At 46.5% G+C, this 25,479-nt stretch overlaps 1 protein-coding gene across 1 annotated transcript in view; it reads right to left on the bottom strand.

Moving 5' to 3' along the window:
- TMEM255B (transmembrane protein 255B) overlaps positions 1–25,479 on the bottom strand; it is a 52,135-nt gene that overhangs the window by 5,412 nt on the left and 21,244 nt on the right. Inside the window, exons 4-7 of the mRNA XM_090258291.1 lie at positions 14,795–14,884; positions 6,998–7,078; positions 4,154–4,239; positions 2,491–2,650 (exon numbers count right to left, since the gene is read on the bottom strand). Of these exons, the coding sequence (XP_090114417.1) occupies positions 2,491–2,650; positions 4,154–4,239; positions 6,998–7,078; positions 14,795–14,884 (417 nt within the window). The remainder of the gene's footprint in view (positions 1–2,490; positions 2,651–4,153; positions 4,240–6,997; positions 7,079–14,794; positions 14,885–25,479) is intronic.

Here is a 25,479-nt window from a genome sequence, read left to right as displayed (position 1 = left end):
CAGCTCAAAAACTGAGAGAGAAAGGGCAGAAACCTCGGGGCAAAGCCTGCACATCTGACCACCTTGATGCCGTATTCATGGACAGACACTGCTGAGTGCCTACTGTATGACCAGGCTGATCTAAGAGCTGTCCTGGCACAACAGGAGCTGGGCCCCACTGAGGGCTCAGGGGAGCATTCTGGCCGGAAGAAGCAGCTGAAGCTGGAGGCCTGGGAGCTTGGGCTGAGCAAGAGTGATGTAGGTTGAAGGTCAAGGTTCACAGATGACCTCATGAACCCAACTGGCCTCACTCAGCATTTGTGCCATTTGGGGTTTAGGGAGGACAGAAAGGGGGGTGGGGGTCTCTCATGAGGGAGCTAAACATTTTGGCATGGGAAATTTCACTCTGGAGAAGGGACAGCCACTCTGTCTCAGGGGACACAGAGAGGACCGGCCCAACTTTGGCCCTGGCTCCCTGCATCTGCCTGCTTTTTCCCTGACCACTCAGCCACCTTTCTGAACCCTGAGTCTCACTGTGTGGGTGACCTCAGGAAGCCCCCCTGGGCCAGCAGAACTGTCCACCTGCTCTTCTCAATGCACCTGAGGCTCAATGTGGACGCCTCCTCGCCAGACTGAGTTAAACGACTGTGGATGTAAGTGTTGTCATGTGACCAAGGCACCAGCCCCAGGAGACCCTCTGCGGAGCCCAGCGACTTCTCACTCTGGACAAAGAAATTGGCTCTGGCACCCACCTTGTCACAAGCACTCGGTGACCTGCATATGAAGCTCTCATATGCTGAAAGGGCCCACACAGCCTTGGGTTGGTTAATGAAGGGCCTTTGTTCCTTAAAATAATTTTGAATTATAAAATCCACTAAACTTATAAGAAGATCTACTCAATAGGTGTAAAATTTTAAGGAATCGCCCTTTTTGCTTTGGGTTTGAGAAAGAAAATTGTCCAGAGCAGAGTTTAGACACAATATGGCGGCCTGCTGGGACTTGCGGCCCTTCTAGGGATCATTATGTTCCTGACAGAATAACCCGGCAATTTCATTATAAACTCTATGAACACAAGAGCCCCTTCTGGGAAACCCACGGGGCTGACCTCTGCCCCAGCAACCCTCACCCAGGCTTTTAGGGACGGCAGAACTCTAACCAGACACACAGGGTATTCAATTTCTGATCTAGCCTTGCTCTTCTAGAAAGTCTGCCAAGAGAGAAACCTCTGAGTTAGCTGCAGTAGAAAAAGCCCCTATATCGAGGGTTTTCACAGCAGGTGACTGTGAGACCCTCCGCAGACCCCAGGTACCCGGGGAGAGCTGCAACATCCATTGGAGACTTTGCTGAAGGCATGGCAACCGGCAACTTTCCTCCTTGGAGGATGGTTGTCTTTTATGACTTTAAAGACATCTTGTAAACAACGTCAGAGCTTGGAGAGTCTGTCTGTACCCCCAGGGTGAGAGCCAGGAGAAAGGTTTGGTTCTGGGGGATACCAGGATTTCCCATGTTGCCTCAGGTTTTATCTAGGGAAACAAATCCTTCAAGAAAACCACAGATCTCAGGAGGGCTCCAGGCTAAGCTACTAAAAATGGCCAGTGACCAAAGTCTCCAGAACGGCCAAGTGGCAAGAGACCAATCAGGAAAAGTTTTAACTGCAGAAGCAGGTTTGGGTTTGGCCTATGGGGACTTGTCTGCATGCGCATTTGCGCTGACCTTACAGTTAAAATTGGGTAATGGATGGATGGCTCTTCATCTCTGTACTGTCATGTGTATAACTTGGTCTTTGCAACTGGTGACACTGGGGATTGTCCCTTCGCCTGTGACACCTCTCTGGATGAAGGGAGAATTGCTACAGTGGGTGCTATTTGTGCACCACGTGAGAATTTCTAGTTTTAAACAAAGACAGTTCCACAGAGAGAAGACTGGAGAAGGAGGATTGTGCCCAGACCAGCCGCAAGCACGAGCTCTTTTCCTGTGAAAAGAGAACCATGTTGAGGGCCTGCCCTGAGAGAGGGGCTCAGCCAGGGCAGCCTTCACAGTGAGGCCCCTGTAGTCAAGGCCCCGCCCAGGAGCTCTGACACTTGAGGCCCAAACTCGAAAGCACCCATTGTCCAGAGTTCTTGCATCAGAATCACCCATGAGTTTTGGAAAATGCAGCCCCCAGCACCCTCACCCCCCAGACCTACTAAATCAGATGCTCCAGTGATCCCATGTGCAGTTGGGATGAGAGGTGGTGGAGATAGACACCAAAATGTCAAGTTCAGCTTCTTCCTCTCTGTAGCACAAACCTCAGAGAGCGGAGGAGAGTGCTGGAACAGACTCTGTTCTAGAAATGACTGTGAAGGCTTGCTGTCATTAAAACGTGTGGTGAGTATTTTTCATGAGCCTCAGTTTCCCCATTTGTGAGGGAGGATAAGGAGGCCACCTTGCATGCCTCCAAGAACATGGGCCCCAAAGCCCTGGTCTGTCTGGAGCGCTGTCACTGCCCAGTCCCGGGGTGGCACTACTCACCATGTCCTTGAAGGCCCCCAGGACAGCTGCAGTGACGATGCCCAGGAACAGGCCCAGGACATTCAGCACAGTCGAGGCCCAGAGCAGCCGGTAGAGGTGAAGCACGTCCTGACAGCCGCTCACGCCCACGAACTCGTAGTAGGTGGGAGAGTACTCAGTGCTGCACAGGGAGAGAAGACACCAGTGTCACCTACGCCTGCGAGGAAAAGGCCTCACCACGTGGCAGAGCAGGGCTAGGACCAAATGAACTGAATCCAGACAAGCTGTAAGTCTCTGTTCCAAAAGCCCCGAGGGCCCTGTTGCTTATGCCAGGGAGAGGCATTGCCCAGCTGCACACCGTGGCCAAGGCAGCAAGGCCTTCCCCACGGAGCCTGGGCATCCATCTGGGGAGGGAGCCCAGGGCACTGAGCACTGAGGATGGCACCCTCACTGTGCCCACTCCCCAAACACAGGCCTTGCACAGAGCAACAGGGCCCAGTGAGTCAGCCTCCAGCGAGCAGGGTATAAAGGCTGACGGCTAAGTCCTCCTGACCCGGCTTCACTGGCAGAGGGTTCGTCCTGGCCCTCACAGCATGGGCCTGAGATGGTCTCTGTCCAGGGAGGGGATCTGGACCACAGCCTCATGGCCGTGGGCCAGCAGGCTAGCCTAGAACCCTCTTCTTGGGGAAGAGGGTGCAGCTTAAACCCCTGGAATTTTCAACAATTCAGGGAAGGGGTTCCCCAGAAACAAACATTAAACTTCCCACTGGCTTTAATATAAGGGTTCAAGCTATTAACTTACAAATGTAAAAGACAATGGGTGAGGGTTTCAGTTTTGGCTTAGAACTCACACTTGGTCCTAACAACAAGTAAGGAGCTGATTCCGACTAAATAATCAGTTACTCTTACAGGATCATAAGAGAGGAGGATGCAGGACAAACTGCTGCTCTCCAGATGGAAGAGACAAACAAGTGGATACGGGGAGCCCAGCTTCCTGGAGCAGAGACTCCACAGCGGAAACGCTGTGGGACCAGGGGCCAGGGCAGAACACGGACCTGTAATGGATGAACTGCTGTGAATAAGTCTGAGCGTTAAAACCTGCAGCGGGACCCAGTCATGGAGCCCCACAATATTGTAAGATTCACCTTCAGGAGCTCAACCTGGTTCCCAGATTAAATATCAGAGAAAAATGCCCTCAGACTTCCAGCAGAGGGAGGAAAAGGGAGGCTTCTGAAATAGAGTATTCATTCTTCTTACTGAGGCCCGTACTCAAGGGAAACGGGCTAACCAGATACTAACCGGCTGGGGTATTATCAAGAGAAATACTAAACTCGAGCCTCATTTAGTCACCTGTCCCAGCTAAGTGGGGAGAAAAAAACTGAGAAATGCTGGTGAAGTTCACAGTCCACAGGTGCAGGTTCACTGATAGACATAACCATGGTGCTCATAGAACGCTTCCCCTCCCCATACCTTGCCATGTTACTGAGCCTCAGTTTCCCCATCTGGGAAATGGAACTAATGCCCACCCCTCACCTAAATGTCTGAAGGCTGAAGGAGATGATGTGGATAGGTGCAGTGTCCAAGGACAGGGAAGAGCAGAGAAGGGGGGAGAAGGGAGGGATGGGAGGAGGGGCTGACAACGGTAGTGGGGTGCTCTCCCTGCCCCACTCCCTGCTGGACTCACCTATGGCAGTTGTAGAGGTCACAGCAATAGCAGGTATTGCTCTTCACCTTCAGCTGGCACTTGCCGTTCAGGGAGTGACAGGTGACCTGGAAGCAGAGACCTTGTCAGGTCTCAGGGACCTGTCCCCCATGTGCCTGCTCATTCTCACCCCACAGTGAGCAGAGCTGCGCCCTGGCGAGTCAGACAGTCCTCCCTACTGAACCCACACTTCCTGACTTTCCCCCCTACCCCTCTTCCAGGTGCTGCGGGGCTGGAGCACGGCAAGACCCTACCCTGAGGGAGGGTTAGGGGACCAAGCTTAGTCATGCACGGTGTCCAAGTGGGCAACAATTGATGAACAAGGAGAGAGAGAGGGTTCTGGGCACTCTGCCTCTGGGCAGAGGCCCCTGCAGACAAGGACCCCTCCAGGCAGGGAGTTCTGCAAGTGGAGATAGCTCCAGGTAGGGTGAATCTTCTCCAGGTGGGACCCCTCCACACAGGACCCTTCCTGACAACACAGAGAACAGCTCTCACAGCCTGATCTGACCAAGCCAGCCGCTGCAGAGCCCCTAGGCCAGGCAGAGGCCTTCCCCCAGGCTACAGATGTTTGGAGGACATTTGATGTTTTAAAAAAAGCAAGATTAGGACCAACACCCATGCCTTCCTCCTTTTCCCAGCGCTATGCGATGTGGGGGCATGAGCCATGCTACCCACATTTAGAAGGTAAGCAGGGCAGAGACCAAACTGACTTCAGAAGACTCAGTGGCACCTGGGGAGAAGGAGCTTCTGAGGAGGATTGCACACTGAGTGATGGGCAAGGGTTCAAGCGGGTGCTCCAAGGCCTCTCTGCAGGAGCTGAGGGCGGCTCTGAGAGGCACAGACCCAGGCACAGCATACCCTAGAGATTCTCAGAGCCTTCCTGGGGACTCAAGCAACCTGTTGGGCACATGGTCTTTCTTTCAAAGTTCTGTGGTTAACTTCTGGTAGTCACCCAAACTGGTAATGGGGCACTCTGGAGCACTTGAGAAAGGCAGTAGAAAGCTGAATCTGGAAGTGGTATGGGAAACAGTCCAGAAGGGGTGGAGACCAGAGGCAGACCAGGGAACCAGGAAGGTAGCCCCAGTGTGCCTCAGACCCAGATGGAGACCGGGACCAGCAGGCATGACAGGTGAAACGAGGACGGGCGTGAAGCAGTCACAGGCAGGCACAAGGAGCAAGGGCAGGGTGCAGCTCTGAGCCCAGAAACCAGCAACCGGCTCATGGGAAGGTCAGAGCCGCAGGATGGGGATCTGGAGATCCAAAGGCCCGATTCTAACCCAAGGTGTCTCCTGCTGGGAGGTGTCGCCCTCCTCGGAAGTGTAGAGAGCTACAGCAGAGGACAGTGGCTTAGGGCATGGTCAGCCACTACGGGTTTGGGGCCAAGCCTAGTACACTGTCAGTTTTGTAGGTGACGTGCTGCATGGCCACACTCATCTGTGTATGCATCGCCCATGGCTGCTCTGGCACTGGACAGACGGAGTTGAGTAGCTGGGACAGAGAACACCTGGCTCATAAATCCTAAAACATTATGGACTCTTTATGCAGAAAGTTGCGGGCCCCTGGTTTGAACTGTGTCCATGGCTTCTTCCCTCTTATCCTCAGGGAGATTTTAAGTACCTAGGTCCACTAAAACCCTCTCCCTAGAATGGGACCCAGCCTCAGGATCTGCTCAAGCTCCTGGGCTGATTTCTATGGGGAGTGGGTTTGAGAACCCTTGACAGAGGGATGGAGTGGGGCAGCCCCACACACAGGCTTGTCATCAGAAGGTAAAAACCCGGGCAGGAAGGGGACTTTGCTTGTCTCTGATCCCAGAAGCAGAGCGACATAGTTGACCTTGAACTGGACTGAACACATCAGGGTGAATAGGAAAGACAAGAAGAGCAGCATGAGGACCTTTAGAGGGATGGGGGTACACATGGAAGGGTCTGGAGAGCTGTGACCCCTCTAGCAGGACAGGTCCTCATGGCTCCCTCTGGCCAGAAGAAAGGCCACAAGTGCTGTCAGGACTGGACTTTGGAGAAGAAATGTGCCTCCTGTCTTGGAGAAGAAGCAAGAGGAGCCCCAGGCTTGCAGCCAAGGCCTGGCCATAGAGCCACTCAGTGCCTCATGCTGCAGCATACAGAATGCCCCTTCTCCTCTCCACGGTTCATGGAGCACCCCAAAAACCATGCAGGACACAAACCAAGGCATTTGCTCTCTCGTGTTCTCTTGGCTACTCCTGTCTACTCCTGGCTACTCTGTCCTCCCACTTCTCTGACATTTGTACACAGTTTGAGGGGCCGTGTTTATTTAAACCAGTAAATCTACACAGAGCTGGAGTGTAATAACCAGACAAAAGGAGCTGCGTGCCCACCTGGGATAGTCTGAGAGAAGATGGCGTGCTATGGTGCACTTTGTTATTCCTGGCATTTCACACAGCTAGAAATAGAAATGAAATCACCCTGCAGATGTCCTTGGCCTGGGGACAGTCAGTGAGCTTCTTGGCCAAGGTAAGTGTAGTACCAGCTTTTTATTGCATTGATTAAGTCAATAAGAAAACACTCATTGGATAGACCCCAACAAACAGGACGAGTGAATTCTAGGACTGTTGTGTGTCAAAGAAGACAAGTCAGCAGTTGTGATTCCAAAGTAAACACAATACATGGAGATGTCAAAGCTAGTTCAGAACAAAGCATGAGCCACAAAATGCCTTGCCATGGCACAGAGGGAACACATGACAGGAAGAACTGTAAGGATCCAAGCATTCAGATCATGACTAGGGACGTGGTGTGGAATCCACAGATGAGCAGAGTGAAGCTGGAAACCTCAACCAGTTCTCTTGCTTACCTCTGTCTGGTAAACATCGTGCAGGTATCCCACCCCACTGGAGTAAAATTGGCATCTTCCTGTGGTGAGGGGTCTTGTTTCCTAAAGACAAACACAAATGAAATGGGACAGTTTCATCTCTAAATCAGGAGTGGCCAGGGGAAATTTCAAACCTGTCTGCCAATCTTGGGCCTCTCTAAAGGAGAGATGCCAAAGCCGACTGCAGCCTGCCAGATAGAGAACCCAAAGCAGCCTAGTTCCTGAATCTAGGAGGCAAGTGAGAAGAATGCCCCAGGAGAGCAGGCGCCCTGTCCCTGCAGGCTGGGCTGACGCATCTTCTCTCATGGGTCAACACAAGGCAGCGGAAGGGAGGTGGTTACATGACTTTTTGAGCTGCACTCTTGTAACTTTCAATTCCCCCCAACCCCCCCAGCTCCTGTCTCCCTGAAAACAAAATATATTTTTCCACTAGGAAGGGAGCAAGATGAATTTCAGACTAGTTCAGTCACCCAGCCAATCATCCATCCACCCACCAGCCACCCAAGTATATATTCTTCTATGGCCCTATGCAACTATTCGTCCAAGGGTATCTCCTCAACATTCATGGAGCAGACACAGAGTCAAATTATGAGGGTGTAGTTCCTGCCCTTAGGGGTTTAGTGAAGGAGACAGACCAAAAACCTGACAATTACAAGGTACTTATAATCTCTATGGTAGAGAACAGCTAGGGGTACAGAGAAGCTGTAAAATACCATAAAACTATATCGTCGTCGTCGTCGGCAGCCGTCCGTCTCGAGAGACGATGGTGTAGCTTCTTAAGAGTCTATCTGCACCGCCGAGAATGGCTGTGCAGTCCGACTCGGGAGTGACATGGTGGTATCTGTCTCCTCCCGTGTTGAATCGACATCTTGCGATGACGCTGAAGCTACAGAGCCTGGGCAGGGTAATATGGAGGGTCTGCTGTTGTCCATGCAGCAGACCCCCCCTCTCTTCGCAGCTGAAGGATCCAAGGGAAAGACGGAGTCAATACAGCTTGGGTTCAGGTGCACCGCAGGAGTTGCCGGTGTTGACTACAACGTCAAACCGCCTTAGGGACTCCGGCTCCGGATTTTCTGTCGGGGTTTACTCCCTTAGCCTTTCCCCTGAAGAGGTATGCCGCAAGGCAGCGGAGGTTTTTTGGAGTCAGAGTTTTCCTTCTCTGAATATCAGGGGTAGACTGTGCAATAAAATGGGTATGAAGATAGACCCTACCTTCTTTTATATATAAAACTATATAATCTGTAAGTTATAAAATGACTTAGAATCCCAACAACTACATTTGGTTTTTTTAAAAATAATTTATTTATTTGTTTGTTTATTTATTTTTAGAGAGAGAGGAAAGGAGAAAGAGAGGTAGAGAAACATCAATGTGTGGTTGCCTCTCACTCGCGCTCCCAACTGGGGACCTGACATGCAACCTCATCATGTGCCCTGACTGGGAATTGAGCCAGCAACACTTAGGTTTGCAGGCCGACACTCAATCCACTGAGCCACAGCAGCCAGGCTACTACATTTAGTTTTATTACTTGTTACATTAGTCATAGTTCTCAAAGAATTCCTGCTTCTGACCTAAGAGAATGAAAAACTACCTATGACACGGGCAACAGATAAGGACAGCTGTGCATTTGTTTATCCAGGCAGCAGCTACTGACAGACTGGTTTTATTACTACATGCCAGCCCCATTCTGGATGACACAGCAATGGGGGTGGGAGGAGATGGAGCTGAGTCTCTGTCTTCATAGAGTCTATCTTCCTGCAGGGAGACAGACACCAGAGCACAAGAAATGTCTATGGAAACTGGAAGATGATGGAAAGCGAAACAGGAGGCTGAGTGGGGCAAGAGTACAGGGCAGGTCTGTGGATGAGGGTTGGTTCTTCCCCATGGAAACCCTCTGCTGTGTTCCACTCCTCCCTTCACTTCCTGGGTGTCATCCCAACAAGGCTTTTTCATCAGCAGCTCTGGCTCAGTGTCTGTTCTCCAGTGAAGCAGGCCAGTGCCAGCACTATCCTTGTGACTGCATCAATGTGCAGGTGATAAGCTTCAGACTCTGATGGAATGACCCTATGAACAATCATTTTTCTTCATGCCTAGAATCATGTGGAAATGTTCTTCCAGATCAGACATCCATGCCCTGCTGAAAGAGTCCAGATTCATGAGTCACTCAAAAGTCACCTGCATGCCTTCCTGGTCTAAAAGTCCAGCCCAGCTCACGGACTGACTGCCCAGGTCTGAGATAGCATATTTTACCCTTAGTTTGTCTCCATTGGCTCAGGCTGCCATAACAAATACCACAAGTGGGATGGCTTAAGCAACAGACATTTATTCCTCACAGTTTTGGAGGCTGGAAGTCAGGGTGCCAGTGTACTTGGGTTCTGGTGAGGACATTCTGGCTTGTAGGCAGCTGCCTTCTTGCTGTGTCTTCACATGGTGAAGAATGAGCTGTAGTTTCTTTTTATAAGGGCACTAATTCCATCTTGGGGCCCCACCCTCACGATCTCTTCTAACCCTAATCACCTCCTAAAAGCCTGACCTCCAAACACTATTACATAGGGCTTAGGGCTTCAGCATACAGCTTTTGTGGGGAAAGAGGGGCCACAAATATTTAGTCTAGAACATTTCTAGAACATAATCAACTCCCAGCTGTGTGTCACATTAAATCAGTGATGAAAACTTGGTTTAAAACAGACTTTTCAGTGAATTTTTCTCCTAACACAGAAGCACCCGTGTCTAATCCTTACCATTCAATCAGGATGAAATAATTCTTATTGGTTTGAATTAAATAAAACTAAGTTATTTTAGTCTCAGCTAAAATCACACGAGCTTAATTTTCAAATTCATGATGAAATTGAAAATTGTGTTTTGGGGGAAGAACCGTTACCTTCTCTGGCCTGGAGAAAGCCCAGAGTCGGTGCCACTGTGGCTTAGGAAAGTGGACACCAGGTGTTCAGGAAGGATGTTTCACACAGTTTTTATTTCTTTTTTTTTTTTAATGTGTTTTATTGATTATAATATTACATTTGTGCCAATTTCCCTTCCCTCTGCTCCCCTCCACCCGGTGGCCCCCCTCCCTCCAGTTGTCCCCCCCTTTTAGATCATGTCCATTAGTTGTGCATACAGTTCTTCTCAACCTCTCTCTGTCTATTCCATTCCCTCCTACCATGATCCTTAATTCCTATATCATCTCCCTCCCTCTCCCCATTCCCCCTCCCTGTTGACCTGCCCCCAATATGTTCCCCGTACCTATAGTTCTTTTTCCAGTCTCGTTACCTGTTTAGTTTGCCTTTGTTTCAATTCCCTAGCTTCTGTTGTTTCTTGTGATGCAGTTTTCATTTTAGATTTCATTGTCTTGATCCTCCTTTTTCTAAACCAGTCCCTTTAACATCTCATATAACAGTGGTTTGGATCTAATGAACTCTTTCAGTTTTATTTTGTCCTGGAAACACTTTCTCTGTCCTTCTATTCTGAATGACAATTTCGCTGGATAGAATATTCGTGGTTGTAGGTTTTGGATTTTCATTACTTTGAATATTTCTTGCCAGTCCCTTCTTGCCTGCAGGGTCTCCCTTGAGAAGTCAGCTGATAGTCTAATTGGGACCCCTTTGTACATAATTCTTTTCTTCTCTCTTGCTGCTTTTAAGATTCTCTCTTTATCTTTAATTTTTGACATTTTGATTATAATGTGTCTTGGAGTGGTTCTCCCTGGGTCCAGTTTTTTTGGAACTCTCTGTGCTTCCTGGACCTGTAAGTCTATTTCCTTCCCCAAGTCTGGGAAGTTCTCCTTTATTATATTTTCACTCAATTTTTCAAGTTCTAGTTCATCTTCCTCGCTCTCTGGCAAACCAATGATTCTTATGTTGGACCTTTTATAGCTGTCCCAGAGGTTTCTGATCCTCTCATCGTTGCTTCCCATTTCCTCTCGCTGCATTGGTTGACTGCTTGTTCCTTCTCCATATTCCAGTTTGTTGAAATGAACTCTGGATTTTTTTTCCTCACCATCTGTCTCGTATGTAGTTTTGTTCCTTTCGTTATGAGTGTTTTTTGCTTCTTTCTCATCTTTTTCCAGATCTTTTGTGAATTCTGTAAGCCACCTGATAACAATGGCCCAGAACTGAGCATCTGACAGGTTTCTTATCTGTTCATCTGTCAGGTTCTCCATCTGTTGCCTGGTGAGCTGTGCCACCGGGATTTCTATAGTTGTCTGCCTCATTTTGACAGATGCGTTTTGTTTTCTTGGGCCGGCTGTAGGGGGCAGTGCCTGTGTACTCGTAATGACCCAGCGACCGGCGCCGTTCGGCAACCTTTCTTGCTGTGCCGTGGTGCTTTGTCGTCACAATCCAGCGACCGGTGCCTGTCCGCGACCTATTTCGCAGCCCTGTGGCGGTTTCTTTGGGGGCGGGGGTCCAAGATGGATTCACACAGTTATTACGCTAGGAGACCAGGATCCGTCCTCCCGCCCCCCTGGGCCTCACTGTTCAAGGCGATGTGGTGGCTGCTTTCCCCAGCGTTGGGGTCGCGAGCTGCCGGGGGTTCGACTGCAGCCGGGGTTGTTCTCCCCGCCGCTGTCCCAGGTGCGACCGCAAACAGCACCGCCCCCTTTCGCTCCCCTTACCTGCCCAAAGGGCGCCGCTGGTTTATAACTTCATATGTTGGGCTTCCATGTAGTTTTATTTTCTGGAATTTCTAGTTATCCTTTGTTTTGAAGTAGTTGTATTCCTCTCTAGTTGTAGAGGGAGACCTAGCGCGTCCGTCTAAGCCTCCATCTTGGCCGGAAGTCCAGTTTTTATTTCTTAACCACCACACATAAATTAATACTAAGGCAACACATTAATCATCAGACTGTAAGTTGTTAAAGCTCAGTGAAAACCTCATGTGTCTCCTACAGGGGTTGGCCAACTGCCTGATTTTGTAAATAAAGTTTTGTTGTGCACATATTGTCTACATATTTTCTGTGGCTGCTATTGTGCTCTGACAGCAGAGCTGAGTAGCCATGACAGAGGGTACGTGGCCAGAGAAGCCAGCTGCCCCTGATCCACTGCATGCCTATCACACAGACAGGACCTCAGTAAGTGATCATAAGATGAATAAAAAAACCAGGAACTGCCCAGGAGGCAAAGGACACTGCATCCCCAATGTTGGCACTATGCCCTTAGTCCCTGAAGATGCCCCAAGGTAGCCACTAAAGCATTCTGGAATGACCACAATGTTGCTTTGCTGCAACAGCAAAGTCCTGAGCTGGAACAGAAGGCCCGACCGAGTGATTACAAACTCCTTTATTTCCCATTTCCCCTGCAATGAACTGTGAATGCATGCATCTGCAGTCTACAAGATCTGACCCAATGCCTGACTGGGTGGGAAGAGATAGGTAGGCTAATTTCTGACAGATCTCCTGACAGCGACGACCTTCTGATTCCCAGAGTTCACGTTCCACTTCACAAGGTGTGCGGCCAATTTGGAACAAGGGAGCCTGGAGTTATATCTAGTGGTATTTATACTTGCCTGCAATGATGAATCACTTCAAAGAATCCTATCCATCCATGAAACAAGGTAAGGCTAAGGGGGAGAGCCGTCTGCCTGGGAAACCATTGGTTTTGAAGGAAATTCCTCTGAGATGTGAGCTGAAAGGAGATGAGGCCTGGGAAAAGCAGATGCACACAGCAGCAGATCCAGGACCGCATCCCTGGCTGGTGGAACCCCTGTGAGACCCCTGTCAGGAAGAAGCTTCTCTCTCAGAAAGGCAAGGCCGGTTTTTCCTTCAAAACCAGGGTTCCCAAAACCAACTGCCAGACCTGAGCCTTCAATTTAGTGGGGAAAGTAAAAACATTAATCATGACCTCATTCTGAAAATTCTCATAAGAAATTATATTGGCCTCCTCTTCTCCATCTTCATTGAGAGAGAGGGGTGGGTTTGTGTGGCATCCGCAAACCCATGGTCAGAGTTGTTATTGGTGCTGTTGTTACTAGCTGGTCCCTAGTGGCCCCACCAGGGCTTCACATGAGCTGCCTCATGTGACCTCTCAGGGTCCCTGTGATAAGAGGAAACCTCCTGAGCAGGGAAGCCAGTTGACTCGGGGTCAGGCAGTATTACTCATATACCCCTGTCTGTGGGTCTCCAGGTCCATCTGCTAACTGTGCACCCAAATACACATCTGTCTCTGGAGCGCTATGCCCACAACAATGTTCTGAAGACAGACATGGGATTTCCTCCTTAGATGACCTTGGAATTATCAACCTCCAGCTGGCATGATTTGAGCACCAGGATGCTTGCTCTTTGAGGAAAGAGCCAAGGCACATCCATCTTTGCATCCTTGGCTTAGGTAAGGCCCTTGGTAGATACTTGCTTATTGAGTGGCATTTGAGGAAATGCAGGTATGACAGTCCAACACCAGAGCAAGCTGCCGACATCAGTAACTTAGGCACAGGATGGGAAGTCAGGTTTGGATCAAAGGGTATGCTTTCTGTCCTAACCAAGCAGAGTGGCAGAACTATGACAACAAATACTGTCCAGTGACTCATAGTTCAATTATCTTTCTAAAAAAAAAAAAGAGAAACAATAGTCTGGGATGAAGAATACACAATTTCTTAAAAAGTACTATAAATGCAAATATTTATTCAATAAACAATGAATAATCTAGAACAGTGGTTCTCAACCTTCCTAATGCTGCAACCCTTTAATACAGTTCAGTTCCTCATGTTTTGGTGACCCTCAACCATAAAATTATTTTCATTGCTACATCATAACTGTAATTTTGCTAGTGTTATGAATTGTAATGTAAATATCTGATATGGAGGATGTATTTTCATTGTTACAAATTGAACATAATTAAAGCATAGTGATTAATCATGAAAATATGTAATTATATATGTGTTTTCCAATGATCTTAGGCGATTTCTGTGAAAGGGTCGTTTGACACCCAAAGGGGTCACGACCCACAGGTTGAGAACTGCTGATCTAGAAGGACAACAGCAATACAAGTTCTGGTCTTGGCAGGGGTGTTAGGCCTCCACCTCTTCCAGGTGGCCCTCTAGGCCCCAGGCCCAGGGCCTCAACATGATCCCTGCAGGGACCCAGCTGACTGCACAGGATCAGAGCCTCCCTGGAGGGGTCTGTTGTGTTTTTCTCTGTCACACTCATACAGCTGGCATCACAGTAGGCTTGTTTACATCAGTATCACCACAAACATATGAGTAATTCTTTGTTTTATGGCACCGCAACAGCTACAAAGTCACTAGGTGATGGAAATTTCTCAGCTCCCTTATGAGACCACCATCACACATGCAATCAGTCATAGACTGAAACAACCTTATGTGACACGTGATGGTAACTATTGATAGAATCTTTTATCTCAGGCTTCGACACCATTTAATAAACCTAAAGGGATTTCACAGGCTATGGTGTTAAACTAGAACATTCTGTCATAATCTTTTAAGAGAAACAGATTTGAATTATAAAATCTGGGAAGTTAGGAGTCAGTATATTTCAGGATGTAGTTCATCTTGTTAAATTTAAAGAAAGACCTGAGGAAAGTTACTTGGGAAGCTGAAGAATTTGATTCTAACTGATATGACTGATGATGATGATGATGATGATGATGATGATATTGTGTGTGTGTGTGTGTGTGTGAAATGAAGATAAGTGAGAGAAGAAAAGACATCAATTGACAAACACAAATGAAAAGAGAAACAGTGAAGGTTTCTGTGCTCTGGGAAGTTATTCTCATGTGTAGATCTTCTAAGGCCAGGAAAGCAATTGAGAACAAAATTTAAAAGATGGAACTCACTATGTGCCGAGCGGCAAACACACCGTCCACGATGGCACAGCAGAAAGCGGCCACCACGCCGAAGCTGATAAACACGATGGCTGCCACCAACTGGAAGCAGAAGACAAAAGGAGGGTGTGGGTGTCCAATGTTAAACAGAAACCGTTTTTCAAATACAAAACATTTTTCAAGTCCCACCCTGATATTAGCCAGGCCTTTCACAGAGTTCTCACTTCTTCACCACGACCTTCTCTCCCCAATGACTTAAAGCCCAAAGAAGACCCTGGGCCAGATTTCACCCATGCAAGACTCATTCTTGTTGATCTTATTTCAATCAATAAATAGGATGCTTTCAGTCCCCTGCCTCTCTGCACAATCCTCATAAATAATCAGGGATTATTTAACCTGTGCCTACAACAGTTATTTAAGTGGTTTATGATTTCTTGCTGTCACATACTCTGCTACAAAGACTCTAGGTTTGTTCTATACATAAAATCTGAGTTTATGTATGAGTTGGCTAGATTCCTGGAACATTCAAGAACCCATAGTTTTTGATAGGACATATTTAGGGTCTCTGCACTTGAACAAGAAGGCTACATGGTCCCATAAAGGGACTTTGCCAGTTTGACTCCCTCCCTCCAACAGTCTAACACCCATCTCCTTTGATCTCAAACAACACTTCATATTGTTAATCTTTTAAGTTTTACCAATCTGCTGGGGAAAAAAAGGCTCACTGTTATTTTCATTTCCATTTCTCTATTATTAGTGAGGTTGAGGATCTTATAGTTGTTGGCCATTTGTTTAAATTTTTTGATGTGAAATAATTTCAAGTTTACCAAAACAAATAGGAAAAATTGTACAAAGAATTCCTGTATGTCCTTCCCTTGATTCCAATACTTTCAAAAACCACATCAATAACCTTCCTCCTAACTCCTCTCCCCAGGGATGAGAACTGCACTCTCATGATCCATAATGTACATACTAGCCCAAACTGTACAAAAAGCAAGCTACTGATGCTGTGTCTCCCTCCACAACTAAGAAGGAATACAACTACCTCAAAACTGGAGACAACCAAAAGTTCCAGAAAATCGAGCTGCATGGAAGTCCAACAAACAAAGATATAAAAAAGAAATACTCATCCAGACAGGTAGGAGGAGTGGAGCTGGGGCAGAGAGGATGTGGTATGGTGGTGGCAGCAGCAGTGGCAGTGGCAGGCGAGCAGAAAGTGCAGCCACACATTTTAAAAAGTCAGGAGGGGCACCTGAGGAGCATTCCCAGAACCAGACCAGAAGACACAGCTCATGGTCCCAGCACTGGGGAAAATAAAGCCTCGTTGCTTCTGACTGTGAAAACCAGTAGGGGTTGGGCAGAGGAAGAAATTGCTCATCTCTAAGCAGAGTCTGCTTGTTTAAAGTGCCCCCACAGTCCCAGAACGCCCACAGACCCACCCACTCTAGGAATGATGGCCAGGGCAACAGCTAGAAAGGCGCCAGCCCCATACGGAAGTGTGAGAAGTGCCTGGAAAATGGGCAAGTGCTGAGCAAGCAGCATTGTTCCCTCTAAGCAGCATTGTCCCCTCTCCCACATACAGCACCACAACGTGGTGAAATGGGTCACCCATACTGATGAATACCTAAGGCTCTGCCCCTTACAACATAACAGGTGTGACAGCTCTACCTAAGACACAGAGGCAAAAAACACAGGAATCTGTCAAGATGAGGAGACAGAGAAGTATGGCCCAAAAGGGGGAATGGATCAAGCTTCCAGTGAGAGAACTAAGTGACAAGGAGATAGCCAACCTAACAGACGTAGAGTTCAAAACACTGGTGATAAAGATGCTCACAGGCTTAACAGATATGCTTAAGTACGGCAAATGCATAAGGGAAGAATTGAAGGCTACGCTAAATGAAATGAAGGAAAATCCAAACAAAACCAGTGGTAAGGGGAAGGAAACTGGGGTTCAAATCAATGATTTGGAACATAAGGAAGAAAAATACAGTCAACCAGTACAGGATGAGGAAACAAGAATTGAAAAAATTGAGGAGAGGCTTAGGAATCTCTGGGACAACTTTAAAGGTGTCAACATTTGAATTATAGGGGTGCCAGAAGAAGAAGAGGAAGAGCAAGAAATTGAAAGCTTATGTGAAAAAATAATGAAGAAAAATTCCCAAATTTGGTGAAGGAAATAGACATACAAGTCCAGGAAGCACAGAGAGTCTCAAACAAGCTAGACCCAAGGAGGACCACACCAAGACACATCATAATTAATATGTCAAAGGTTAAAGATAGAGAGAATCTTAAAAGCAGCAAGAGAAAAGTGGTTAGTTATCTACAAAGGGGTGCCTGTAAGACTATCAGCTGATTTCTCAAAAGAAACTTTGCAGGCAAGAAGGGACTGGCAAGAAGTATTCAAGGTGTTGAAAGCAAGGACATGCAACCAAGATTACTCTATCCAGCAAAGCTAGCATTTAGAATTGAAGGGCAGATAAAGTGCTCCCCAGACAATGTAAAGCTAAAGGAGCTCATCATCATCAGGCCATTATTATATGAAATGTCAAAGGTACCTATTTAAGAAAAAGAAGATCAAAAGTATGAACATTAAAATGACAACAAACTCACAACTATCAACAACTGAAAATAAAAAATAAAAACAAAGTCCAACTAAGCAAACCAGAATAGGAACAGAATCATAGGCATGGGGATCATTTGGAGGGTTATCAGCCGGGAGGGGAAAGGGGGAGAAATGGGGAAATGGTGCAGGGATTAAGAAGCATAATTGGTTGGTACAAAATAGATGAGGGGAAGTTAAGAATAATATAGGAAAGTGTGAAGCCAAAGAACTTATATGCACAACCCATGGACATGAACTAAGTGGGGTGGGACTGCTGGAGGGAAGGAGGGTACTGGGCAGAGGGGGAGCAAAGGGAAAAAATTGGAACTACTGTAACAACATAATCAATAAAGTATACTTTAAAAAAAAGCAAGCTACTAATTAGAGTACAATATTTGTGTGCAGTTCTTTTTGTCTTTGGCCTCAGAGAATATGGTCAAAACCTGTTTTCCACATGACTTAGGTTGGTTCTTCCCCTGTGGTTGAGTTGCTCATTAACAATGTGGTCAGGCTCACTGGTCACTGTATTCTATATGGCCCTCTCCCTCTCCAGCCTTGTTAATATTTGTTATTTAAACAAATAACAATATATAGGGAGTTGGCAAGAAACATTGCTTGGTTTGACACTTTAGAACTTTGAAGTCAGTTTTGATGTGACACTCAATCGGGCTACTCAAGGGGACAGAGCTGAGACCCGAGGCACAATCCATGCTGCTGTTCCAAAGTGAAAGGGGGCAAGCTGGCTCCCAGCCTTGCCTTAGAGGCAGGGCAGCCCCTTTTCTCACACTCTGCTCCAGTTCCCGTGTGTGGCTTCCAAATGAAAACAGTCACCCAACATTGCAAATCAGAGCTGTTGCCTGAGTTCTTTGGAGGGATCTCTAAACTGGTCACCTTTCTGATCCTCAGTTTCCCCACCTGGAAAAGGAGGTGCTGGGTTATGACTTATCAATGAATTGATACCTGTGGGTGTAGATGTGATGAAACCAACAGATATCCTTGGCCTTTCCTCACAGTAGATGACATTTTATTATTAATTTACTAAAAGAGAACTTGGGCACTCCTTGAGGAAATCTGTACCTGCATAAGCCTTGATCTATACAACAAAAAAGGATTTCCTGTTGGACTTTCTATAGTGCTGTGGCAGTTTAATACTAACTATTCTGCACAACTGTTCTGGGTCAATTGACTCAATGATGATTCAGTAGCTGTTCTGTAGGTTAGAGAAAAGCAGAGTGGGGTGGGGTTCCTTCCATGAGGAACCAAAGCCCCAGGGTAATAACTGCTGAAAAAGGTGTAAACCAAGAGCTCTGGATGTGCACCAAAAGGGAGGACCCGCCTCACCCTGAGAATGAGGGAAGGCCTTGAGCTATCCCTGGACAAATAAGCCAAATTTCCTCCAGAAGCCCTGCCAGCCAGGAGCTGCACTACCTACCACTAACATTTGAAGTTCATCCATGCTAAGGAAATATGGCCAAAGGCAGAAATGCTTCCTTTATCTCAATGAGGAAAGGAAAATCCATATGGTTTCTTTCCCTATGAAACTACTGCATATCGATACAATGATGACGATGTAAAGGGTTATGCAACAATCACTTGCGGAATTATACCTAACCCAATGTTCCTACATTTGTATTGCTGTTATCAAAAGAATACATTACTACATATATAAAAGATCAGAAGGCAATTTTCAGATTTCCCAGGAGGGAGGCCAGGTACCTTTGCTCTTCCAAACGGAGAAATAAAAAAGTCCGTACCTAATTTGGCTGCTGCATCGTCCCAGCCTCCTCCTTTGACCTTCCTGCCAGATAGATATTCTCTGTCCTCACCAGGCTCACTCCCTTCATAGATGAAATACTAAGCCTCACGATTCATGCTTTTCTTTCATACTGGCCTTGAGTCCCAAGGCCACACCGGCTCATTTTAGCATCAGCTGGGAGAGAAGGGCATTATGTCCCCATTATTCCTGCCAAGGATGCTTCTGTGATTAATTGCAAGGCCCTTCAACCCAGTGTAGCTACATAAAAAGGATGCAGCACTCTGTTCCATAAGGGCACCCCCCAATTCTTATTGGGCAGAATTGGCAGTCTAAGGGCAAACAAGGAGAGCCTCAAAGATGAACAAAATCCCTTTGGAGTTCCTTAATGCATTTAGCACAGGGTGTGCCTGAGAAACTTCAGAAGTGACATTGCCCTGCTAGTTCTCTCACCACAAGTGGGTGACCACAGCCATGTCAGGACCTCCTGCTCAGTGAGTTTATGTTATTTATGATAAGCCAAATCGATGATGACTCCTAGAGAATGCCACAGTCCACATGCTAGCCTGGCAGCCAGCTCTGGCCCAACTATGCCTGGTCACAGCCGGGACAGCCAAGAGACCCTCACATTATACCTGCACCTGCTTTCAACCAGAACTTCACAGAAAACACAAAATTTCCAAAGAATCCTTTAATATTGCAGGACTTCCCTCAACTGTTCCCACCATTTCAATGTCCTCATCAACTTTCTACTGATTCTCCCTGGTTGCCCTTCCTCCTACTCCTGCAAAAGTAAAATTTTGTGCTAGCAAGACCACTCATATGGTAGATTCCTGATCACACTTGTGATAACTGCAGTGCTTGCAAGATCACATGCACAGTAAATTCAGTGTTGGGATGATCACATGCATGATGTTGCTCAAAAACTTCTTTGCTGCATAAACCCCAAGGTCCAGGTGATAGCGTTGGAAAAGATGTTAGAAATTCTCTCCTCCAACTCGCCAGCCTAGAAATGGGAAACTTGCCAGAATCAACAACTGGAGGACTGCCTCTTAGGAAAGACGCGAGCTGGGTTTCGTGCCACAGCTACTTCTCTCCTTCCCAGGTATTACTAACCCTCTTTCAAGCTAGGAGTGAGTTTGACCCTACAAAGCCCAAAGAATGCACACAGCAGAAACCTGGTCGATTCGCTAAAGAAACATACCAAATCACTTTCCATAATATGTAAGGACTGCCAGAAGCTATAGATTTTGCAAGTAGAAACTGCCTATTACTCTAGCAACTCTAAAAGGCTCTAGATTGAGGTTGCAAATATATTTTATTGCACTATTTTGGGGTCTCTTATACTGGGAGAAGAGCAACCAGGTTATTCAGTAGGAGAAAGGTCACCTTCAAATCTCTGCTGGGCTCACAGAGCTGTGTTTCAACAGGGAAAATAGATTAAAAAAACAAATACCAAGTAGAGAGATAAGGTTGTGGTGATAAGAGAAGACAGAAAACAGGGTGAGATGAGAGCCTCTCTCTGGGAAAGTTGTCACTCGGGGTGGTCAGGACTCTGTGGGTCCCTCCTTTCCCCGTATCCCTTTGATCTTCTTCTGTAAACCAACCTCCTGAAACTTTCTGCTGTGCCCTCTGGTGTGGTCACTGGTAAAATCCACTAAACCTCAGCCCCTTTGTAACATCTCCCGCCTGGCTGTGACTGAGGTCCTTCTGCACCATGCCAGGTCCCTGGGCCTAGGGACAGGCCAGGCTCTACCTTGCACATACCACCACCCAGGCCATTCTCTCTTCTCCTCCCGCAGCCCCAGACATTTCAGTCCATGTCCCTGACTCAGTCTCCTGGTGACTGTCATTCACTCACCTCCAGGTCATGCCTTTCTCCTGGCTCACAGTCACCCTCCCCAGTGTGACTGCAGCCGTGATTCTTGGTGACTCTGAGGTCCAGAGTGACCCTTCCACTGCCCGGGCTCTCAGTCCCTGGCCAATCCTCACCGTCTTCCTCAGCATGCAGCCCTTTAGTGCTGGCCACACGCCCTGCATTGTCTTACGTCCCACTCAGCACTGCCACGCAGGCACCGACCCTTCTCCCACCCTGCCCTGTCATCCTGGTCCCACCACCAGGTCACTGTCTCTCAACTGTGTGCACATTTCCCAGCTTACAGACCCTGGTCAGTCATTATCCCTGTGAATACCCCGACCCCTTGCTCCTCCCTCAAGTTCTTATATTCACCTGCCAAAGCCCGAACTGAGTTAACTATGGGTCTCCAACTTTGCCAAACCCAAACAGGTGAGCAGGGAGAGCTGTCCTCACTCAATTAAGGACCACACCCAGCTCTACCTGCTCCTCCCACCGGCCCCGCACATCCTTCCTCCCAGTAGCAGGTGACTATGTGTTCAGTTCCCTGGGAAAGCAAAAGCCATCAGAAGAGTATTTGTACAAGAGGCAACCACACCTGCCTGCCCCCGGCTGTCCCCACACCCTGTGACCCGTTATCAGGAACAAAGGGCTGCATGCCTGTCTGGACCAGCAGCTCCACGCCTCCCACGCTCCAGCCTCTCACGCGCCATGCAAACGGCATCGCCGGTCCTGCCCTCTCCCCCACAGCCTTCTGCGTCTACCCTCTACTAGACCTTCCTGTTGGCACAGACATGCCAGAATCCTTCCTTTCTTAAACCACAAAACCCTTTTCTTGATGTCCACTTCCCCTGGAGCTCCTCCTCCTCCTTTCTTCTTCCCTTGAACTCCTTCAGAGGGTTGTTGATGTGGCTTTCTGCACACTCACCTCCTGTCACCACCTTGTCAAGGTTAGCGATCACCTGCACAGTGTAAATCTGCAGTCAAGCCTCAGACCTCACCTGACATAATCTATCAGCAGTGTTCACAGGGCTGATCATGCTCCCATGGAAACACTTTCTTCACAGTTTCCAGGATAACAGTTCTATTTATTTAACAAATGGTTATGTGGCCTCTGTTCTGAAACTTGACCAATATTTGCTCATTGCCATATCTCTCTCCCACTTTCCTCCTACCCCTGTTTACTTCATCTGATGTGGTACCGCCCCAACCAAGTAACTCAGGAGTGTCTCAGAGTTCGTCTCACACCATCTTCACCTCTGCACTCCCTCTCCATCCACATTTCTGCATTCCTCCTTCTCCATCAACACCCCTTGCACTTCATCTCCTCTGTTCTCACCCCTGCGCTCCATCTCCTCCATCCTCACCCCTGCGCTCCATCTCCTCCATCCTCACCCCTGCACTCCATCTCCTCCAACCTCACCCCTGCACTCCATCTCCTCCAACCTCACCCCTGCACTCCATCTCCTCCATCCTCACCCCTGCACTCCATCTCCTCCATCCTCACCCCTGCACTCCATCTCCTCTGTTCTCACCCCTGCACTCCATCTCCTCCATCCTCACCCCTGCACTCCATCTCCTCCATCCTCACCCCTGCACTCCAACTCCTCCATCCTCACCCCTGCGCTCCATCTCCTCCATCCTCACCCCTGCACTCCATCTCCTCCATCCTCACCCCTGCGCTCCATCTCCTCTGTTCTCACCCCTGCGCTCCAACTCCTCCATCCTCACCCCTGCACTCCATCTCCTCCATCCTCACCCCTGCACTCCATCTCCTCTGTTCTCACCCCTGCACTCCATCTCCTCCATCTACACTCTGCACCCCATCTCCTCCATCCTCACCCCTGCACCCCATCTCCTCCATCCTCACCCCTGCACTCCATCTCCTCCATCTACACCCTGCACCCCATCTCCTCCATCCTCACCCCTGCACCCCATCTCCTCCATCTACACCCTGCACTCCATCTCCTCCATCCTCACCCCTGCACTTTGTCTCCTATATCTACACCTCTACCCTCGTATCTTCATCTTTGTTGCTACTTTTTCTTCTCTCAACCACAGTGGACACAGCTAGAAATCAGTAACAGATGGAAAATAGAAAATACACAAATATATAAAAATTAAACATACACCAATGGGTCAAAGAAGAAATCACAAGGGATATTTAAAAACAGTTTGAGATGAATAAAAATGAAAACAAAAACAGTCAAACTCATGGGATTTGGCAAACATAGTGCTCATTAAAAAAGAAGATCCCAAATTAACCAATGAATACCTTAAGAACTAGAAAAATAACAGCAAACTAAACCCAAAGCCATCAAGAGAAAGGAAATAATAAAGGTTAATGCATATATAAAAGAAATAGAGGATAAAAAAATAAAAAGAATCAATGTAACTGAAAGTTGCTTCTTTGAGAAGATCAACAATAGCGACAAGTCTTTAACTAAAGTGACTAAGAAAATGAGAGAAAAAACAAATGACTAAAATCAAAGATGAAAGTGGGAACATTACTACCAATTTAACAGAAATTAAAAGTAAGATTATAAGAAAATACTATGAACTATTACACACCAACAAATTTGATGATGTAAATAAGATGGACAAATCACTGAAAAGCACACAAATTACTAAAATTAACCTAAGAAAAAACAAAGCTATAAGAAGTAAAAGAATTGAATCAATAACCAAAAACTTCCCAGCAAAGAAAAATCTAAGACCAGAAGGATTCACTGGTAAATTCTACCAAATGTTTAAAGAAGAATTACATTAATCCTATGCCAACTCTTCTAAAAAATAGAAGACAGAACACTTCCTGATGATGGATGAGGGCAGAATTATCCTGATACCTAAGCCAGACAAAGCTATGAAAAGAAAGGACAAACAGCAGACCACATCTCTTATGAAAACAAAAGTGAAAATCCTCAATAAAATACTAGCAAACCAAATCCAACTCTACATTAAAGATCACACCCTATGTCCAGGAATGCAAGAGTGGTTCAACACAAGAAAATGAATTAATGTAATATACTACATTAATAGAATGAAGGAAAAAACAACAACTGAAACTGTCATCTCATTTAATACAGAAAAAGCATTTAACAAATTCAAATCCTTTTACGATATAAACACTCAGCAAACTAGAAATAAAAGAGAATTTCCTTAACATGATAAAGGGTATTTACCAAAACCTCCAGTTAACATCATGCTGAATAGTAAAAGACCAAAATATTTTCCCCACCTATAGGGACAGGAAGGACAAGGATGCCTGCTATTCAATATCATCATGGAAGTCCTTGCCAGAGCAATTAGGTAGGGGAGAAAAAAACAAGGCAATGCACTCACATTGGAAAGGAAGAAGTAAAACTATATCTACTTACATGATTCCATATGTAGAAAATACCAAACTCACAAAAAAACTACTACGGATAATAAATGAATTCAACAAAGTTGCAAGGTACAAGATCAATACACAAAAATGAGTGGTATTCCTATATGCCATAAATGAACAACTTGAAAAGGAAGTTAAGAAAAAAATTCTATTTATAATATCATCTAAAAAATAAAATACTTAGAAATAAATTTAATTGAGAAGATAAAATACTTGTACTGAAAACTATAAAACATTGCTGAGAGAAACTTTAAAGGACTTAATTAAATAGAAAATATCCCTTGTTCATGGGTTGGGTGACTTAATATCGTTAAGATGGAAATATTCCCCAAAGCAATGCAATCCCTAGCAAAATGTCACTGGCCTTCTTAAAGAAACGGAAGTACAAGGGTCCCCGAACAGACAAAACAATCCTTGGAAAAAAAAAAAAAAACATAATAAGAGGATTCACACTTTCTGATTACAAAAATTAATAGAAAACTACAATAATCAAAAGAGTGTGGTGTTGGCACAAGGCTAGACATATAGATCAAAGTCTATATGTCATTGAGATTGAGAATCCAGAAATAAACCCAAACATCTATGTCCAATGATTTTCAACATGAGTGCCAAGACCACTGAATGGGGTCAGAGAACAGTCTGTTGAGCAAGTGGTGCTGGAAGAACTGGATACCCACAAGAAAAAGAATAAAAATGAACCCTTGCCTTATACCATTATAAATATTAACTAAAAATTGATCAATGAGCTAAAACTATTAAAAGAAAACACAGGGTAAATCTCCATGACCTCAGTTTGGCAATGAATTCTTCGATTTAACAAAAGCACGAACATTAAAAGAAAAACAGACAAAATGGATTACATCAAAATTTAAAGCTTTAGGATGGAGATTGTGTCTCTTGTGGTACAGTAAGCTCTCAATTACTATTTGTTGAAATTCAGACACACAGGTGATATAACCCATTGCCTGAAATTGGACTTTCCAATTTGAAGAGAGGTCTCTGTATGGAATCTTGCTGGCTGTCCATCCAGCATCCACCCCTCCTTTCTTTCCTGCTAACTAACATTGATTTTGTTCAGGTCCCTTACTTCTATATTAGT

Source organism: Furipterus horrens, unplaced genomic scaffold (assembly GCF_987537825.1).
Source record: "Furipterus horrens unplaced genomic scaffold, mFurHor1.1.pri manual_scaffold_12, whole genome shotgun sequence".
NCBI classification, from domain to species: domain Eukaryota; kingdom Metazoa; phylum Chordata; class Mammalia; order Chiroptera; family Furipteridae; genus Furipterus; species Furipterus horrens.
This window is presented reverse-complemented; position numbering and strand designations above follow the sequence as displayed.